Here is an 18,285-nt window from a genome sequence, read left to right on the forward strand (position 1 = left end):
ATCCCAACCAGAGATACAGCTTCCGTTTGGACCGCCTTGTTTTGTACACATGTAAAGAACCCTCTTGTAACAACTGTTCTTGATAATGTTGCACTTAATACTGATGGTACTGTGTTAAAAATCAGCATGATTAAATTTATTCATGTCTTTTATTAAAATGTTGAGGAAATTACTTTTATTACAGAATGATAATGTCTTTATATTTTCATTTTCTTTCAGATAACAATTGTATGCACATTATCCGTGTACATTAGTGTGTTTGCCAAGAGCAAGGTTATTAATATTGGCATTCCAAAAGACAACCATCGGTTCCCCAATAACACCAACTTGACGTTTCAGTATACTGGACTGTCAGCACATACATTCCATGAAAATGCTTGGGGTAAGTTGAGTGCTCCATTAGTTACACATTTCATTTAGCTGTTAACTTTTTAAACATGCACATCATTGATGTGGACTACAGTTTTATCCTCTGTCCATCATGCCTGTTCGCATGTCTTTCCATCCGTCATTTCCCTTTTCCTTGTGAACACTAGAGATCACATTCATTATCCAATCTTCATGAAACTGAAGATGTCTCAGTCTTGTTCGAAACTGCGTCACTTTAGTTCAAAAGCTGTCTCACTAGTTCAAATAAAGGAAAAATATAATGAACCCTCATGAGACAAAACTTGTATTGCCCCATCTTCATGAAACTTGGTCCAATCATTATCTCAATACTATCTCAGCCAACTTCAAAACTGGCTCACATGGGATAAGAAATAGGTAACTTGGTCAAATAAACCAAACAGCCTGTGAAAATGATTTTTGGAAAAAATTATTGCCTAATCTTCATTCAATTTGTCACAATATTTGTTCCAATGATGTTATGATGAATTTGAAAAGTGGTCAAAAGGGTTAAAAAACAAGGTCACTAGGTCAAATTAAAGAAAAAGCTTGTGAAAACGCAGGGAGGCCAAATTTATTTCCCTATCTTCATGAAAGATGTGAGATTATTTTTCCCCATGATTTATTGGACATGTGGGAAGCTGCTTCAAAAGCAAGGTCACTAGGTCAAATTAATGATAAGGCTTGTTAACACTATAGAAGTCACATTTGTATGGGAAATCTTCATGCATGTTGCTCAGAAAATTCTGTCTAATGTTTTTCTCAGACAATTGAGATATGGTTCCTTTGAATTCTTTTTATTCATGAACAACACCTCAATGTAACATTGGCGTGTTACATATTTGTTTCCGCACGATATCTAGAGAGAGCTTTGGCCCAGGATTATTCAATTTTATATACTGTATAAACTGTGTTGTGAAAGTAAAGGTCACAGGTTTCTGTTACATACAAAATCTCATCTCCATAAAGAACATCAATCAAATAATCTACTATCATCACATAAGTATGGTGGCTCTTCTGATGGTAGGTCAACCAGGAAAGGAAAGGGTCCTCAATTCTGAGGTCAATCAGGAAAGGAAAGGGTTCTCAATTCTGAGGTCAATCAGGAAAGGAAAGGGTTCTCAATTATGAGGTCAATCAGGAAAAAAAGGGTTCTCAATTCTGAGGTCAATCAGAAAAGGAAAGGGTTCTCAATTCTGAGGTCAATCAGGAAAGGAAAGGGTCCTCAATTCTGAGGTGAATCAGGAAAGGAAAGGGTTCTCAATTCTGAGGTCAATCAGGAAAGGTAAGGGTTCTCAATTCTAAGGTCAATCAGGAAAGGAAAGGGTCCTCAATTCTGAGGTCAACCAGGAAAGGAAAGGGTTCTCAATTCTGAGGTCAATCAGGAAAGGAAAGGGTTCTCAATCTTGAGGTCAATCAGGAAAGGAAAGGGTCCTCAATTCTGAGGTCAATCAGGAAAGGAAAGGGTTCTCAATTCTGAGGTCAATCAGGAAAGGAAAGGGTTCTCAATTCTGAGGTCAATCTGGAAAGGAAAGGGTTCTCAATTCTGAGGTCAATCAGGAAAGGAAAGGGTTCTCAATTCTGAGATCAACCAGGAAAGGAAAGGGTCCTCAATTCTGAGGTCAATCAGGAAAGAAAAGGGTTCTCAATTCTGAGGTCAATCAGGAAAGGTAAGGGTTCTCAATCTTGAGGTTAATCAGGAAAGGAAAGGGTTCTCAATTCTGAGGTCAATCAGAAAAGGTAAGGGTTCTAATTCTTGAGGTCAATCAGGAAAGGAAAGGATTCTCAATCTTGAAGTCAATCAGGAAAGGAAAGGGTTCTCAATCTTGAAGTCAATCAGGAAAGGAAAGGGTCCTCAATTCTGAGGTCAATCAGGAAAGGAAAGGATTATCAATTCTGAGGTCAATCAGGAAAGGTAAGGGTTCTCAATGCTGAGGTCAATCAGGAAAGGTAAGGGTTCTCAATCTTGAGGTCAATCAGGAAAGGAAAGGGTTCTCAATTCTGAGGTCAATCAGGAAAGGAAAGGGTTCTCAATCTTGAAGTCAATCAGGAAAAGAAAGGGTTCTCAATCTTGAGGTCAATCAGGAAAAGAAAGGGTTCTAAAGTCTGAGATCAATCAGGAAAGGAAAGGGTCCCAATTCTAAGGTCAATCAGGAAAGGAAAGGGTTCTCAATTCTGAGGTCAATCAGGAAAAGAAAGGGTTCTCAGATCTGAGGTCAATCAGGAAAAGAAAGGGTTCTCAATTCTGAGGTCAATCAGGAAAGGAAAGGGTTCTCAATTCTGAGGTCAATCTGGAAAGGAAATGGTTCTCAATTCTGAGGTCAATCAGGAAAGGAAAGGGTTCTCAATCTTGAGGTCAATCAGGAAAGGAAAGGGTCCTCAATTCTTAGGTCAATCAGGAAAGGAAAGGGTTCTCAATTTTGAGGTCAATCAAGATAGGAAAGGGTTCTCAATTCTGAGGTTAATCAGGAAAGGTAAAGGGTTCTCAATCTTGAGGTCAATCTGGAAGGAAAGGGTCCTCAATTCTGAGGTCAATCAGGAAAGGAAAGGGTTCTCAATCTTGAAGTCAATCAGAAAAGGAAAGGGTTCTCAATCTTGAGGTCAATCAGGAAAGGAAAGGGTTCTCAATCTTGAGGTCAATCAGGAAAGGAAAGGGTTCTCAATTCTAAGGTCAATCAGAAAAGGAAAGGGTTCTCAATTCTGAGGTCAATCAGGAAAGGAATGGGTTCTCAATCTTGAGGTCAATCAGGAAAGGAAAGGGTTCTCAATCTTGAGGTCAATCAGGAAAAGAAAGGGTTCTCAATCTTGAGGTCAATCAGGAAAAGAAAGGGTTCTCAATTCTGAGGTCAATCAGGAAAAGAAAGGGTTCTCAATCTTGAGGTCAATCAGGAAAAGAAAGGGTTCTCAATCTTGAGGTCAACCAGGAAAGGAAAGGGTCCTCAATTCTGAGGTCAATCAGGAAAGGAAAGGGTTCTCAATTCTGAGGTCAATCAGGAAAAGAAAGGGTTCTCAATTCTGAGGTCAATCAGGAAAAGAAAGGGTTCTCAATCTTGAGGTCAATCAGGAAAAGAAAGGGTTCTCAATCTTGAGGTCAACCAGGAAAGGAAAGGGTCCTCAATTTGAGGTCAATCAGGAAAGGAAAGGGTTCTCAATTCTGAGGTCAATCAGGAAAGGAAAGGGTTCTCAATCTTGAGGTCAATCAGGAAAGGAAAGGGTTCTCAATCTTGAAGTCAATCAGGAAAGGAAAGGGTCCTCAATTCTGAGGTCAATCAGGAAAGGAAAGGGTTCTCAATTCTGAGGTCAATCAGGATATGTAAGGGTTTTCAATCTTGAGGTCAATCAGGAAAGGAAAGGGTCCTCAATTCTGAGGTCAATCAGGAAAGAAAAGGGTTCTCAATTCTGAGGTCAATCAGGAAAGGTAAGGATTCTCAATCTTGAGGTTAATCAGGAAAGGAAAGGGTTCTCAATTCTGAGGTCAATCAGAAAAGGTAAGGGTTCTAATTCTTGAGGTCAATCAGGAAAGGAAAGGATTCTCAATCTTGAAGTCAATCAGGAAAGGAAAGGGTTCTCAATCTTGAAGTCAATCAGGAAAGGAAAGGGTCCTCAATTCTGAGGTCAATCAGGAAAGGAAAGGATTCTCAATTCTGAGGTCAATCAGGAAAGGTAAGGGTTCTCAATGCTGAGGTCAATCAGGAAAGGAAAGGGTTCTCAGTTCTGAGGTCAATCAGGAAAGGAAAGGGTTCTCAATCTTGAAGTCAATCAGGAAAAGAAAGGGTTCTCAATCTTGAGGTCAATCAGGAAAAGAAAGGGTTCTAAATTCTGAGATCAATCAGGAAAGGAAAGGGTCCCAACTCTGAGGTCAATCTGGAAAGGAAAGGGTTCTCAATTCTGAGGTCAATCAGGAAAAGGAAGGGTTCTCAGATCTGAGGTCAATCAGGAAAAGAAAGGGTTCTCAATTCTGAGGTCAATCAGGAAAGGAAAGGGTTCTCAATTCTGAGGTCAATCTGGAAAGGAAAGGGTTCGCAATTCTGAGGTCAATCAGGAAAGGAAAGGGTTCTCAATCTTGAGGTCAATCAGGAAAGGAAAGGGTCCTCAATTCTTAGGTCAATCAGGAAAGGTAAGGGTTCTCAATTTGAGGTCAATCAAGAAAGGAAAGGGTTCTCAATCTTGAAGTCAATCAGGAAAGGAAAGGGTTCTCAATCTTGAGGTCAATCAGGAAAGGAAAGGGTTCTCAATCTTGAGGTCAATCAGGAAAGGAAAGGGTTCTCAATTCTAAGGTCAATCAGAAAAGGAAAGGGTTCTCAATTCTGAGGTCAATCTGGAAAGAAAAGGGTTCTCAATTCTGAGGTCAATCAGGAAAGGAATGGGTTCTCAATCTTGAGGTCAATCAGGAAAGGAAAGGGTTCTCAATCTTGAGGTCAATCAGGAAAAGAAAGGGTTCTCAATCTTGAGGTCAATCAGGAAAAGAAAGGGTTCTCAATTCTGAGGTCAATCAGGAAAGGAAAGGGTTCTCAATCTTGAGGTCAATCAGGAAAAGAAAGGGTTCTCAATCTTGAGGTCAACCAGGAAAGGAAAGGGTCCTCAATTCTGAGGTCAATCAGGAAAGGAAAGGGTTCTCAATTCTGAGGTCAATCAGGAAAGGAAAGGGTTCTCAATCTTGAGGTCAATCAGGAAAGAAAAGGGTTCTAAATCTTGAAGTCAATCAGGAAAGGAAAGGGTCCTCAATTCTGTGGTCAATCAGGAAAGGAAAGGGTTCTCAATTCTGAGGTCAATCAGGAAAGGTAAGGGTTTTCAATCTTGAGGTCAATCAGGAAAGGAAAGGGTTCTCAATTCTGAGGTCAACCAGGAAAGGAAAGGGTCCTCAATTCTGAGGTCAATCAGGAAAGGAAAGGGTTATTCAATTTTGAGGTCAATCAGGAAAGGTAAGGGTTCTCAATCTTGAGGTTAATCAGGAAAGGAAAGGGTTTTCAATTCTGAGGTCAATCAGGAAAGGTAAGGGTTCTCAATCTTGAGGTCAATCAGGAAAGGAAAGGGTTCTCAATCTTGAAGTCAATCAGGAAAGGAAAGGGTTCTCAATCTTGAAGTCAATCAGGAAAGGAAAGGGTCCTCAATTCTGAGGTCAATCAGGAAAGGAAAGGATTCTCAATTCTGAGGTCAATCAGGAAAGGTAAGGGTTCTCAATTCTGAGGTCAATCAGGAAAGGAAAGGGTTCTCAATTCTGAGGTCAATCAGGAAAGGTAAGGGTTCTAAATTCTGAGGTCAATCAGGAAAGGAAAGGGTTCTCAATCTTGAAGTGAATCAGGAAAAGAAAGGGTTCTCAATCTTGAGGTCAATCAGGAAAAGAAAGGGTTCTCAATTCTGAGATCAATCAGGAAAGGAAAGGGTTTTCAATTCTGAGGTCAATCAGGAAAAGAAAGGGTTCTCAATCTTGAGGTCAATCAGGAAAAGAAAGGGTTCTCAATTCTGAGGTCAATCAGGAAAAGAAAGGGTTCTCAATTCTGAGGTCAATCAGGAAAGGAAAGGGTTCTCAATTCTGAGGTCAATCAGGAAAGGAAAGAGTTCTCAATTCTGAGGTCAATCAGGAAAAGAAAGGGTTCTCAATTCTGAGGTCAATCAGGAAAGGAAAGGGTTCTCAATTCTGAGGTCAATCAGGAAAGGTAAAGGGTTCTCAATTATGAGGTCAATCAGGAAAAGAAAGGGTTCTTAATTCTGAGGTCAACCAGGAAAGGAAAGGGTTCTCAATTCTGAGGTCAATCAGGAAAAGAAAGGGTTCTCAATTCTGAGGTCAATCAGGAAAGGTAAGGGTTCTCAATTCTGAGGTCAATCAGGAAAGGTAAGGGCTCTTAATCTTGAGGTCAATCAGGAAAGGAAAGGGTTCTCAATTCTGAGGTCAATCAGGTAAGGAAAGGGTTCTCAATTCTGAGGTCAATCAGGAAAAGAAAGGGTTCTCAATTATGAGGTCAATCAGGAAAAGAAAGGGTTCTCAATTCTGAGGTCAATCAGGAAAGGAAAGGGTTCTCAATTCTGAGGTCAATCTGGAAAGGAAAGGGTTCTCAATTCTGAGGTCAATCAGGAAAAGAAAGGGTTCTCAATTCTGAGGTCAATCAGGAAAGGAAAGGGTTCTCAATTCTGAGGTCAATTAGGAAAGGTAAAGGGTTCTCAATTATGAGGCCAATCAGGAAAAGAAAGGGTTCTTAATTCTGAGGTCAACCAGGAAAGGAAAGGGTTCTCAATTCTGAGGTCAATCAGGAAAAGAAAGGGTTCTCAATTCTGAGGTCAATCAGGAAAGGAAAGGGTTCTCAATTATGAGGTCAATCAGGAAAGGAAAGGGTTCTCAATTCTGAGGTCAATCAGGAAAGGAAAGGGTTCTCAATTCTGAGGTCAATCAGGAAAGGTAAGGGTTCTCAATCTTGAGGTCAATCAGGAAAGGAAAGGGTTCTCAATCTTGAAGTCAATAAGGAAAGGAAAGGGTTCTCAATTCTGAGGTCAATCAGGAAAGGAAAGGGTTCTCAATTCTGAGGTCAATCAGGAAAGGAAAGGGTTCTCAATTCTGAGGTCAATCAGGAAAGGTAAAGGGTTCTCAATTATGAGGCCAATCAGGAAAAGAAAGGGTTCTTAATTCTGAGGTCAACCAGGAAAGGAAAGGGTTCTCAATTCTGAGGTCAATCAGGAAAAGAAAGGGTTCTCAATTCTGAGGTCAATCAGGAAAGGAAAGGGTTCTCAATTATGAGGTCAATCAGGAAAGGAAAGGGTTCTCAATTCTGAGGTCAATCAGGAAAGGTAAGGGTTTTCAATCTTGAGGTCAATCAGGAAAGGAAAGGGTTCTCAATTCTGAGGTCAACCAGGAAAGGAAAGGGTCCTCAATTCTGAGGTCAATCAGGAAAGGAAAGGGTTATTCAATTCTGAGGTCAATCAGGAAAGGTAAGGGTTCTCAATCTTGAGGTTAATCAGGAAAGGAAAGGGTTTTCAATTCTGAGGTCAATCAGGAAAGGTAAGGGTTCTCAATCTTGAGGTCAATCAGGAAAGGAAAGGGTTCTCAATCTTGAAGTCAATCAGGAAAGGAAAGGGTTCTCAATCTTGAAGTCAATCAGGAAAGGAAAGGGTCCTCAATTCTGAGGTCAATCAGGAAAGGAAAGGATTCTCAATTCTGAGGTCAATCAGGAAAGGTAAGGGTTCTCAATTCTGAGGTCAATCAGGAAAGGTAAGGGTTCTCAATCTTGAGGTCAATTAGGAAAGGAAAGGGTTCTAAATTCTGAGGTCAATCAGGAAAGGAAAGGGTTCTCAATCTTGAAGTGAATCAGGAAAAGAAAGGGTTCTCAATCTTGAGGTCAATCAGGAAAAGAAAGGTTTCTCAATTCTGAGATCAATCAGGAAAGGAAAGGGTTCTCAATTCTGAGGTCAATCAGGAAAAGAAAGGGTTCTCAATCTTTAGGTCAATCAGGAAAAGAAAGGGTTCTCAATTCTGAGGTCAATCAGGAAAAGAAAGGGTTCTCAATTCTGAGGTCAATCAGGAAAGGAAAGGGTTCTCAATTCTGAGGTCAATCTGGAAAGGAAAGGGTTCTCAATTCTGAGGTCAATCAGGAAAAAAAAGGGTTCTCAATTCTGAGGTCAATCAGGAAAGGAAAGGGTTCTCAATTCTGAGGTCAATCAGGAAAGGTAAAGGGTTCTCAATTATGAGGTTAATCAGGAAAAGAAAGGGTTCTTAATTCTGAGGTCAACCAGGAAAGGAAAGGGTTCTCAATTCTGAGGTCAATCAGGAAAAGAAAGGGTTCTCAATTCTGAGGTCAATCAGGAAAGGTAAGGGTTCTCAATTCTGAGGTCAATCAGGAAAGGTTAGGGCTCTTAATCTTGAGGTCAATCAGGAAAGGAAAGGGTTCTCAATTCTGAGGTCAATAAGGTAAGGAAAGGGTTCTCAATTCTGAGGTCAATCAGGAAAAAAAAGGGTTCTCAATTCTGAGGTCAATCAGGAAAGGAAAGGGTTCTCAATTCTGAGGTCAATCAGGAAAGGTAAAGGGTTCTCAATTATGAGGTTAATCAGGAAAAGAAAGGGTTCTTAATTCTGAGGTCAACCAGGAAAGGAAAGGGTTCTCAATTCTGAGGTCAATCAGGAAAAGAAAGGGTTCTCAATTCTGAGGTCAATCAGGAAAGGTAAGGGTTCTCAATTCTGAGGTCAATCAGGAAAGGTTAGGGCTCTTAATCTTGAGGTCAATCAGGAAAGGAAAGGGTTCTCAATTCTGAGGTCAATAAGGTAAGGAAAGGGTTCTCAATTCTGAGGTCAATCAGGAAAAGAAAGGGTTCTCAATTCTGAGGTCAATCAGGAAAAGAAAGGGTTCTCAATTCTGAGGTCAATCAGGAAAGGAAAGGGTTCTCAATTTTGAGGTCAATCTGGAAAGGAAAGGGTTCTCAATTCTGAGGTCAATCAGGAAAAGAAAGGGTTCTCAATTCTGAGGTCAATCAGGAAAGGAAAGGGTTCTCAATTCTGAGGTCAATCAGGAAAGGTAAAGGGTTCTCAATTATGAGGCCAATCAGGAAAAGAAAGGGTTCTTAATTCTGAGGTCAATCAGGAAAGGAAAGGGTTCTCAATTCTGAGGTCAATCAGGAAAAGAAAGGGTTCTCAATTCTGAGGTCAATCAGGAAAGGAAAGGGTTCTCAATTATGAGGTCAATCAGGAAAGGAAAGGGTTCTCAATTCTGAGGTCAATCAGGAAAGGAAAGGGTTCTCAATTCTGAGGTCAATCAGGAAAGGAAAGGGTTCTCAATTCTGAGGTCAATCAGAAAAGGAAAGGGTTCTCAATCTTGAAGTCAATCAGGAAAGGAAAGGGTTCTCAATTCTGAGGTCAATCAGGAAATGAAAGGGTCCTCAATTCTGAGGTCAATCAGGAAAAGAAAGGGTTCTCAATTCTGAGGTCAATCAGGAAAGGAAAGGGTTCTCAATCTTGAAGTCAATCAGGAAAAGAAAGGGTTCTCAATCTTGAGGTCAATCAGGAAAAGAAAGGGTTCTCAATTCTGAGGTCAATCATGAATGGAAAATGTCCTCAATTCAGAGGTCAATCAGGAAAGGTAAGGGTTCTCAATTCTGAGGTCAATCAGGAAAGGTAAGGGTTCTCAATCTTGAGGTCAATCAGGAAAGGAAAGGGTTCTCAATTCTGAGGTCAATCAGGAAAGGTAAGGGTTCTCAATCTTGAGGTCAATCAGGAAAGGAAAGGGTTCTCAATCTTGAAGTCAATCAGGAAAGGAAAGGGTTCTCAATTCTGAGGTCAATCAGGAAAAGAAAGGGTTCTCAATTCTGAGGTCAATCAGGAAAGGAAAGGGTTCTCAATTCTGAGGTCAATCTGGAAAGGAAAGGGTTCTCAATTCTTAGGTCAATCAGGAAAAGAAAGGGTTCTCAATTCTGAGGTCAATCAGGAAAGGAAAGGGTTCTCAATTCTGAGGTCAATCAGGAAAGGTAAAGGGTTCTCAATTATGATGCCAATCAGGAAAATAAAGGGTTCTTAATTCTGAGGTCAACCAGGAAAGGAAAGGGTTCTCAATTCTGAGGTCAATCAGGAAAAGAAAGGGTTCTCAATTCTGAGGTCAATCAGGAAAGGAAAGGGTTTTCAATTATGAGGTCAATCAGGAAAGGTAAGGGTTCTCAATTCTGAGGTCAATCAGGAAAGGAAAGGGTTCTCAATTCTGAGGTCAATCAGGAAAAGAAAGGGTTCTCAATCTTGAGGTCACTCAGGAAAGGAAAGGGTTCTCAATTCTGAGGTCAATCAGGAAATGAAAGGGTTCTCAATCTTGAGGTCAATCAGGAAAGGAAAGGGTTCTCAATTCTGAGGTCAATCAGGAAAGGAAAGGGTTCTCAATTCTGAGGTCAATCAGGAAAGGTAAGGGTTCTCAATTCTGAGGTCAATCAGGAAAGGAAAGGGTCCTCAATCTTGAAGTCAATCAGGAAAGGAAAGGGTTCTCAATTCTGAGGTCAATCAGGAAATGAAAGGGTCCTCAATTCTGAGGTCAATCAGGAAAGGAAAGGGTTCTCAATTCTGAGGTCAATCAGGAAAGGAAAGGGTTCTCAATCTTGAAGTCAATCAGGAAAAGAAAGTGTTCTCAATCTTGAGGTCAATCAGGAAAAGAAAGGGTTCTCAATTCTGAGGTCAATCATGAATGGAAAGGGTCCTCAATTCAGAGGTCAATCAGGAAAGGTAAGGGTTCTCAATTCTGAGGTCAATCAGGAAAGGTAAGGGTTCTCAATCTTGAGGTCAATCAGGAAAGGAAAGGGTTCTCAATTCTGAGGTCAATCAGGAAAGGTAAGGGTTCTCAATCTTGAGGTCAATCAGGAAAGGAAAGGGTTCTCAATCTTGAAGTCAATCAGGAAAGGAAAGGGTTCTCAATTCTGAGGTCAATCAGGAAAAGAAAGGGTTCTCAATTCTGAGGTCAATCAGGAAAGGAACGGGTTCTCAATTCTGAGGTCAATCTGGAAAGGAAAGGGTTCTCAATTCTGAGGTCAATCAGGAAAAGAAAGGGTTCTCAATTCTGAGGTCAATCAGGAAAGGAAAGGGTTCTCAATTCTGAGGTCAATCAGGAAAGGTAAAGGGTTCTCAATTATGAGGCCAATCAGGAAAAGAAAGGGTTCTTAATTCTGAGGTCAACCAGGAAAGGAAAGGGTTCTCAATTCTGAAGTCAATCAGGAAAAGAAAGGGTTCTCAAATCTGAGGTCAATCAGGAAAGGAAAGGGTTCTCAATTATGAGGTCAATCAGGAAAGGAAAGGGTTCTCAATTCTAAGGTCAATCAGGAAAGGAAAGGGTTCTCAATTCTGAGGTCAATCAGGAAAGGAAAGGGTTCTCAATTCTGAGGTCAATCAGAAAAGGAAAGGGTTCTCAATCTTGAAGTCAATCAGGAAAGGAAAGGGTTCTCAATTCTGAGGTCAATCAGGAAATGAAAGGGTCCTCAATTCTGAGGGCAATCAGGAAAGGAAAGGGTTCTCAATCCTGAGGTCAATCAGGAAAGGAAAGGGTTCTCAATCTTGAAGTCAATCAGGAAAAGAAAGGGTTCTCAATCTTGAGGTCAATCAGGAAAAGAAAGGGTTCTCAATTCTGAGGTCAATCATGAATGGAAAGGGTCCTCAATTCAGAGGTCAATCAGGAAAGGTAAGGGTTCTCAATTCTGAGGTCAATCAGGAAAGGTAAGGGTTCTCAATCTTGAGGTCAATCAGGAAAGGAAAGGGTTCTCAATTCTGAGGTCAATCAGGAAAGGTAAGGGTTCTCAATCTTGAGGTCAATCAGGAAAGGAAAGGGTTCTCAATTCTGAGGTCAATCAGGAAAGGAAAGGGTTCTCAATTCTGAGGTCAATCAGGAAAGGAAAGGGTTCTCAATTCTGAGGTCAATCAGGAAAGGAAAGGGTTCTCAATCTTGAAGTCAATCAGGAAAGGAAAGGGTTCTCAATTCTGAGATCAATCAGGAAATGAAAGGGTCCTCAATTCTGAGGTCAATCAGGAAAGGAAAGGGTTCTCAATTCTGAGGTCAATCAGGAAAGGAAACCGTTCTCAATCTTGAAGTCAATCAGGAAAAGAAAGTGTTCTCAATCTTGAGGTCAATCAGGAAAAGAAAGGGTTCTCAATTCTGAGGTCAATCATGAATGGAAAGGGTCCTCAATTCAGAGGTCAATCAGGAAAGGTAAGGGTTCTCAATTCTGAGGTCAATCAGGAAAGGTAAGGGTTCTCAATCTTGAGGTCAATCAGGAAAGGAAAGGGTTCTCAATTCTGAGGTCAATCAGGAAAGGTAAGGGTTCTCAATCTTGAGGTCAATCAGGAAAGGAAAGGGTTCTCAATCTTTAAGTCAATAAGGAAAGGAAAGGGTTCTCAATTCTGAGGTCAATCAGGAAAAGAAAGGGTTCTCAATTCTGAGGTCAATCAGGAAAGGAAAGGGTTCTCAATTCTGAGGTCAATCTGGAAAGGAAAGGGTTCTCAATTCTGAGGTCAATCAGGAAAAGAAAGGGTTCTCAATTCTGAGGTCAATCAGGAAAGGAAAGGGTTCTCAGTTCTGAGGTCAATCAGGAAAGGTAAAGGGTTCCCAATTATGAGGCCAATCAGGAAAAGAAAGGGTTCTTAATTCTGAGGTCAACCAGGAAAGGAAAGGGTTCTCAATTCTGAGGTCAATCATGAAAAGAAAGGGTTCTCAATTCTGAGGTCAATCAGGAAAGGAAAGGGTTCTCAATCTTGAAGTCAATCAGGAAAGGAAAGGGTTCTCAATTCTGAGGTCAATCAGGAAAGGAAAGGGTTCTCAATTCTGAGGTCAATCAGGAAATGAAAGGGTCCTCAATTCTGAGGGCAATCAGGAAAGGAAAGGGTTCTCAATTCTGAGGTCAATCAGGAAAGGAAAGGGTTCTCAATCTTGAAGTCAATCAGGAAAAGAAAGGGTTCTCAATCTTGAGGTCAATCAGGAAAAGAAAGGGTTCTCAATTCTGAGGTCAATCATGAATGAAAGGGTCCTCAATTCAGAGGTCAATCAGGAAAGGTAAGGGTTCTCAATTCTGAGGTCAATCAGGAAAGGTAAGGGTTCTCAATCTTGAGGTCAATCAGGAAAGGAAAGGGTTCTCAATTCTGAGGTCAATCAGGAAAGGTAAGGGTTCTCAATCTTGAGGTCAATCAGGAAAGGAAAGGGTTCTCAATCTTGAAGTCAATCAGGAAAGAAAAGGGTTCTCAATTCTGAGGTCAATCAGGAAAAGAAAGGGTTCTCAATTATGAGGTCAATCAGGAAAGGAAAGGGTTCTCAATTCTGAGGTCAATCAGGAAAGGAAAGGGTTCTCAATCTTGAAGTCAATCAGGAAAAGAAAGGGTTCTCAATCTTGATGTCAATCAGGAAAGGAAAGGGTTCTCAATTCTGAGGTCAATCAGGAAAGGAAAGGGTTCTCAATTCTGAGGTCAATCAGAAAAGGAAAAGGGTTCTCAATTCTGAGGTCAATCAGGAAAGGAAAGGGTTCTCAATCTTGAAGTCAATCAGGAAAAGAAAGGGTTCTCAATCTTGAGGTCAATCAGGAAAAGAAAGGTTTCACAATTCTGAGGTCAATCAGGAAAGGAAAGGGTTCTCAATTCTGAGGTCAATCAGGAATGGAAAGGGTTCTCAAATCTGAGGTCAATCAGGAAAAGAAAGGGTTCTCAATTCTGAGGTCAATCAGGAAAAGAAAGGGTTCTATATTCTGAGGTCAATCAGGAAAGGAAAAGTTCTCAATTCTGAGTTCAAGCTGGAAAGGAAAGGGTTCTCAATTCTGAGGTCAATCAGGAAAAGAAAGGGTTCTCAATTCTGAGGTCAATCAGGAAAGGAAAGGGTTCTCAATTCTGAGGTCAATCAGGAAAGGTAAAGGGTTCTCAATTATGAGGTCAATCAGGAAAAGAAAGGGTTCTCAATTCTGAGGTCAACCAGGAAAGGAAAGCGTTCTCAATTTCTGAGGTCAATCAGGAAAAGAAAGGGTTCTCAAATCTGAGGTCAATCAGAAAAGGAAAGGGTTCTCAATTATGAGGTCAATCAGGAAAGGAAAGGGTTCTCAATTCTGAGGACAATCAGGAAAGGAAAGGGTTCTCAATTCTGAGGTCAATCAGGAAAAGAAGGGGTTCTCAATCTTGAAGTCAATCAGGAAAGGAAAGGGTTCTCAATTCTGAGGTCAATCAGGAAATGAAAGGGTTCTCAATTCTGAGGTCAATCAGGAAAGGAAAGGGTTCTCAATTCTGAGGTCAATCAGGAAAGGAAACCCTTCTCAATTCTGAGGTCAATCAGGAAAGGAAAGGGTTCTCAATTCTGAGGTCAATCAGGAAAAGAAAGGGTTCTCAATCTTGAGGTCAATATCTAGAGAATTCTTTAACCAAGGATCATTATAAAATAAGTGTGCTTGTTATACTCCCACAAACCAAGTTTGGAAAGGGGTTTGTTGTAATCACTATCAGTCAGTGGGTTTGTCTAAATATGATATTCTAAGTTTGTAAAGAAAGCTTATTCCTCAATTCTCAATAAAATTAACAAAACATGGTTTGTAGATGTGCAAGACACTTTTTCATGCGAAATGATTAACACATTCCTAAATTGTGTCCTTGAACCAAGCTATTTTTTCTGGCAGAAGCATAAACTGTTCTAAGTTTGTACATGCAGTTATCCATTTATTCCTGACTTAATGTGCCTTGAACTTTGCAATGTTGAAAATATGGCGAGCCTGCTTCAAGAGATTTTATTGAAACTTGAAAAGTTGTCACCATGAAGTCTAGATTTATAAGACATGTTTTTTTTATTGAGAGGATCAACTTTTTTCTGAGTTATAGGCCCTTTTCTAGGTCATAGGCAAGGCTGCTTTTCCTGTGACCAAGTGATGGGGGGGGGGTATTATTATCCCTTGCCAAAGGAAGAGATATAAAGTTTTGGCGTTGTCTGTCAGTCCATTTGTCCGTCTTTCCTTCCGTCTGTATATCCGTCAGAAACAAACTGTTTATGACACTATATATTTCAACATGAAAGTTCATGGGTGTTTAGATATCAATGATGAGAAGTGCCATGCACAAGAACCATCACCCTTCACTTGACTAAGTATGAGTTATTACCTTTTGTTGTTGCAGTATGATGTAACTTTTCATTCAGGGCTATATCTCAGATACAATACAAATTCTAACATGAAACTTCATGGGTATATAGATATCAATTAGGAGAAGTGCCATGCACAAGAACCATAACCCCTCACTTTTTCAGATGCAATTTATTTTCCCTTGGTTGTTTTCATATGATATAACTTGTCAGGGCTACATGTATATCTCAGATGCTATTTAAGATTTCAACTTGAAACTTCATGAGCGTGTAGATATCAGTGAGAAGAATTGAAATGCTTAGTGATATTGAGAAAAGGCTCAACACTTTAAATAACCTTTTCTTTTAGTTCTGCACCCATCAATAAACACAATTATTTTTATTATGTGAGGTATATCAATTAAATGAATTAGCATGTTCACTTTGTTACTCTGCTCTAGACACATATTGATTTTGAGATTAAAATCAAATTCAAGGTGACAGATGTGTGCAGTATTGAAAAAGTTCACATATTGATGACAAGTTTTTCATGAGGCAAGATGGTTATTAAAATACTTTCCTTCTTGGTTGTCCATTTTATGTACTAATATGGTACTGGTTAGCACTAGTTGTCACAGTTGATGTCCTCTTATCTACTCAGTTTCTATTTTTATGCTCCTGGATCGAATGATCGGGGGTATACTGTTTCCTGTCTGTCTGTCTGGCTGTCTGTCTGTCTGTCTGTCTGTCTGTCTCAAAACTTTTACCTTGCATTAAAGTTTTCAAATTACTTTTGCAATATTGAAGATAGCAACTTGATATTTGGCCTGCATGTGTATCTCATGAAGCTGCACATTTTGAGTGGTGAAAGGTCAAGGTCAAGGCCATCCTTCAAGGTCAAAATTCAAAAAATACAATCCAAGGAAAGTAATAAGCTTTAAAAAAGGGATATAATTTCTAAACCTGCCAAATGATATATTGAAATTTTATTTCAAAGCGGCGCAATAGGGGGCATTGTGCTTCTGACAAACACATCTCTTGTTTATGTTGTAACTCTTGTAAATCAATACAAAACTTTGCTTTGATCGTTAACCATGTTACAAAACTGTGCCTTAAACCTGTAAACAGTAGAAAAAACGTGTTCCCATTCATTTTCAGATACATACACAAACTATGAGGGCAAGAAAGTGAAATCATTTCAGGAAGATTATTCCACTAAACAATGAGATGACCTTTGCTGCAATGTTTGCCATCCTCTTCAGCAGCGTCACTGGCATCATGAATGGGGCAAACATGTCTGGTAGGTAACAGGCTGCGAATATGCACATATATCAGTTGTTAGGGGCAAGCATTGTCTGTAAGGTTACAGGCGTTTTGACGATGCGCATGTTTATGTTGTGGATGTGTCTGGTAAGGATACGGATTTTTGAAAATGCACATGTTCATTATCTGGATGGCACAAACATTTTTGTTTGGAACAGTTTAAAAAAATGTACCTGTTCAATAAAAATGTCTCTTAGACAACTGGCTTTGTGAAAATAGACATGTACTGTTTGTTGGTGGGACATAGTGGTGGGACATAGATGTCTTGTTGGTTGCAGGCTTTATAAAAATGTTGAGCCAGTCATATTGTGGATGGGGAACATGTTTAGTAAGTAACATGCTTTTTAAAATTGTAAATATGCATCATGTGGATGGAACAAAATTGCTTGTTTGTTACATGCTTTTTGAAAATGTGCATCAAATGGGTGGAGAAGCAGACTACCGGTAAGTGAAAATGCACATATACATCATTTTCAAGGGGAAAACTTGTCTGGTTGGTAGCAGGCTTAGTGAACATAAACATTATGTTGGCGTAACAGACTTGTATCCTTAGTAGAAAACTATGAAAATGTATGTGCATATCATGTGTCTGGTTGGATCACAAATGTACCTCTTTTGGGTGGGGCAAACATGTATGTATGTTAGCTCAAGGCCCTATGAAATGTACATAGTGTGGGTTGAGAAAACAAGTCTTATACATAGCAGTCTTTATAAAAATTAGACAGTAAATCATGTTGTTTTGTAGGTAACAGACTCTGTGATATTGTTCACTAACATATTGTGAATGAGGCAAGTATGTCTGGTAGGTAACAGGCTTAGTGAAAATAAACTCTTTGATCTAGTGTATTGGGAGAACATGTAGGCAGCAGACTGTGAAAATATACATGTACATTGTGTTTGTGAGGCAAACATGTCTTGTAGGCAGCAGACTGTGAAAATATACATGTACATTGTGTTTGTGAGGAAAACATGACTGGTAGGTGGCAGACTGTGAAAATATACATGTACATTGTGTGTAAGGGGCAAACATGACTGGTAGGTGGCAGACTGTGAAAATATTCATGTACATTGTGTTTGTGAGGAAAACATGACTGGTGGTGGCAGACTGTGAAAATATACATGTACATTGTGTTTGTGAGGAAAACATGACTTGTAGGTGGCAGGCTGTGAACATGTATATGTACATCCTGTGGGTTGGGCAAGCTATGTAGAGTAGCTGAAAACTCAATGGTAATAACAAACACCTTTAATGTACTAGTTGCTCTCCCTTTCATATTGCAGGGGAGCTTAAGGACCCCAGCAAGTCAATCCCCAAAGGGACACTGGGTGCTGTCCTCTTCACCTTCATCACATACATGATCTTGTTCATCTTGATAGGCGGCTCCTGCTCAAGGTCAGTGCCACATAAGGCAGCCGTTTGTAGGTTATACTTCCTCAATTTGTATTAAGGTTGTATGTATATCAGAAAAAAACAGCTGTGTTTAAGGGACCTGTTGATCAATGACAGAGTGCTGTGTGTCAGAGACCTGTTGATCAATGAGAGAATGCTGTGTGTCAGAGACCTGTTGATGAATGAGAGAGTGCTGTGTGTCAGAGACCTGATGATCAATGAGAGAGTGCTGTGTGTCAGAGACCTGTTGATCAATGACAGAGTGCTGTGTGTCACAGACCTGTTGATCAATGAGAGAATGCTGTTTGTCAGAGACCTGTTGATCAGTGAGAGAGTGCTGTGTGTCAGGGACCTGTTGATAAATGAGAGAATGCTGTGTGTCAGAGACCTGTTGATGAATGAGAGAGTGTTGTGTGTCAGAGACCTGTTAATAAATGAGAGAATGCTGTGTGTCAGAGACCTGTTGATTGATGAGAGAGTGCTGTGTGTCAGAGACCTGATGATCAATGAGAGAGTGCTGTGTGTCAGAGACCTGTTGATCAATGACAGAGTGCTGTGTGTCACAGACCTGTTGATCAATGAGAGAATGCTGTTTGTCAGAGACCTGTTGATCAATGAGAGAGTGTTGTGTGTCAGAGACCTGTTGATGAATGAGAGAGTGCTGTG

General features: G+C 40.2%; 1 protein-coding gene across 1 annotated transcript in view; it reads left to right on the forward strand.

Annotated features, from left to right (window-relative positions):
- LOC127880654 (solute carrier family 12 member 9-like) overlaps positions 1 to 18,285 on the forward strand; it is an 80,867-nt gene that overhangs the window by 13,558 nt on the left and 49,024 nt on the right. Inside the window, exons 5-7 of the mRNA XM_052427975.1 lie at positions 220 to 386; positions 16,109 to 16,206; positions 17,511 to 17,622. Of these exons, the coding sequence (XP_052283935.1) occupies positions 220 to 386; positions 16,109 to 16,206; positions 17,511 to 17,622 (377 nt within the window). The remainder of the gene's footprint in view (positions 1 to 219; positions 387 to 16,108; positions 16,207 to 17,510; positions 17,623 to 18,285) is intronic.

Source organism: Dreissena polymorpha, chromosome 5 (genome assembly GCF_020536995.1).
Source record: "Dreissena polymorpha isolate Duluth1 chromosome 5, UMN_Dpol_1.0, whole genome shotgun sequence".
NCBI classification, from domain to species: domain Eukaryota; kingdom Metazoa; phylum Mollusca; class Bivalvia; order Myida; family Dreissenidae; genus Dreissena; species Dreissena polymorpha.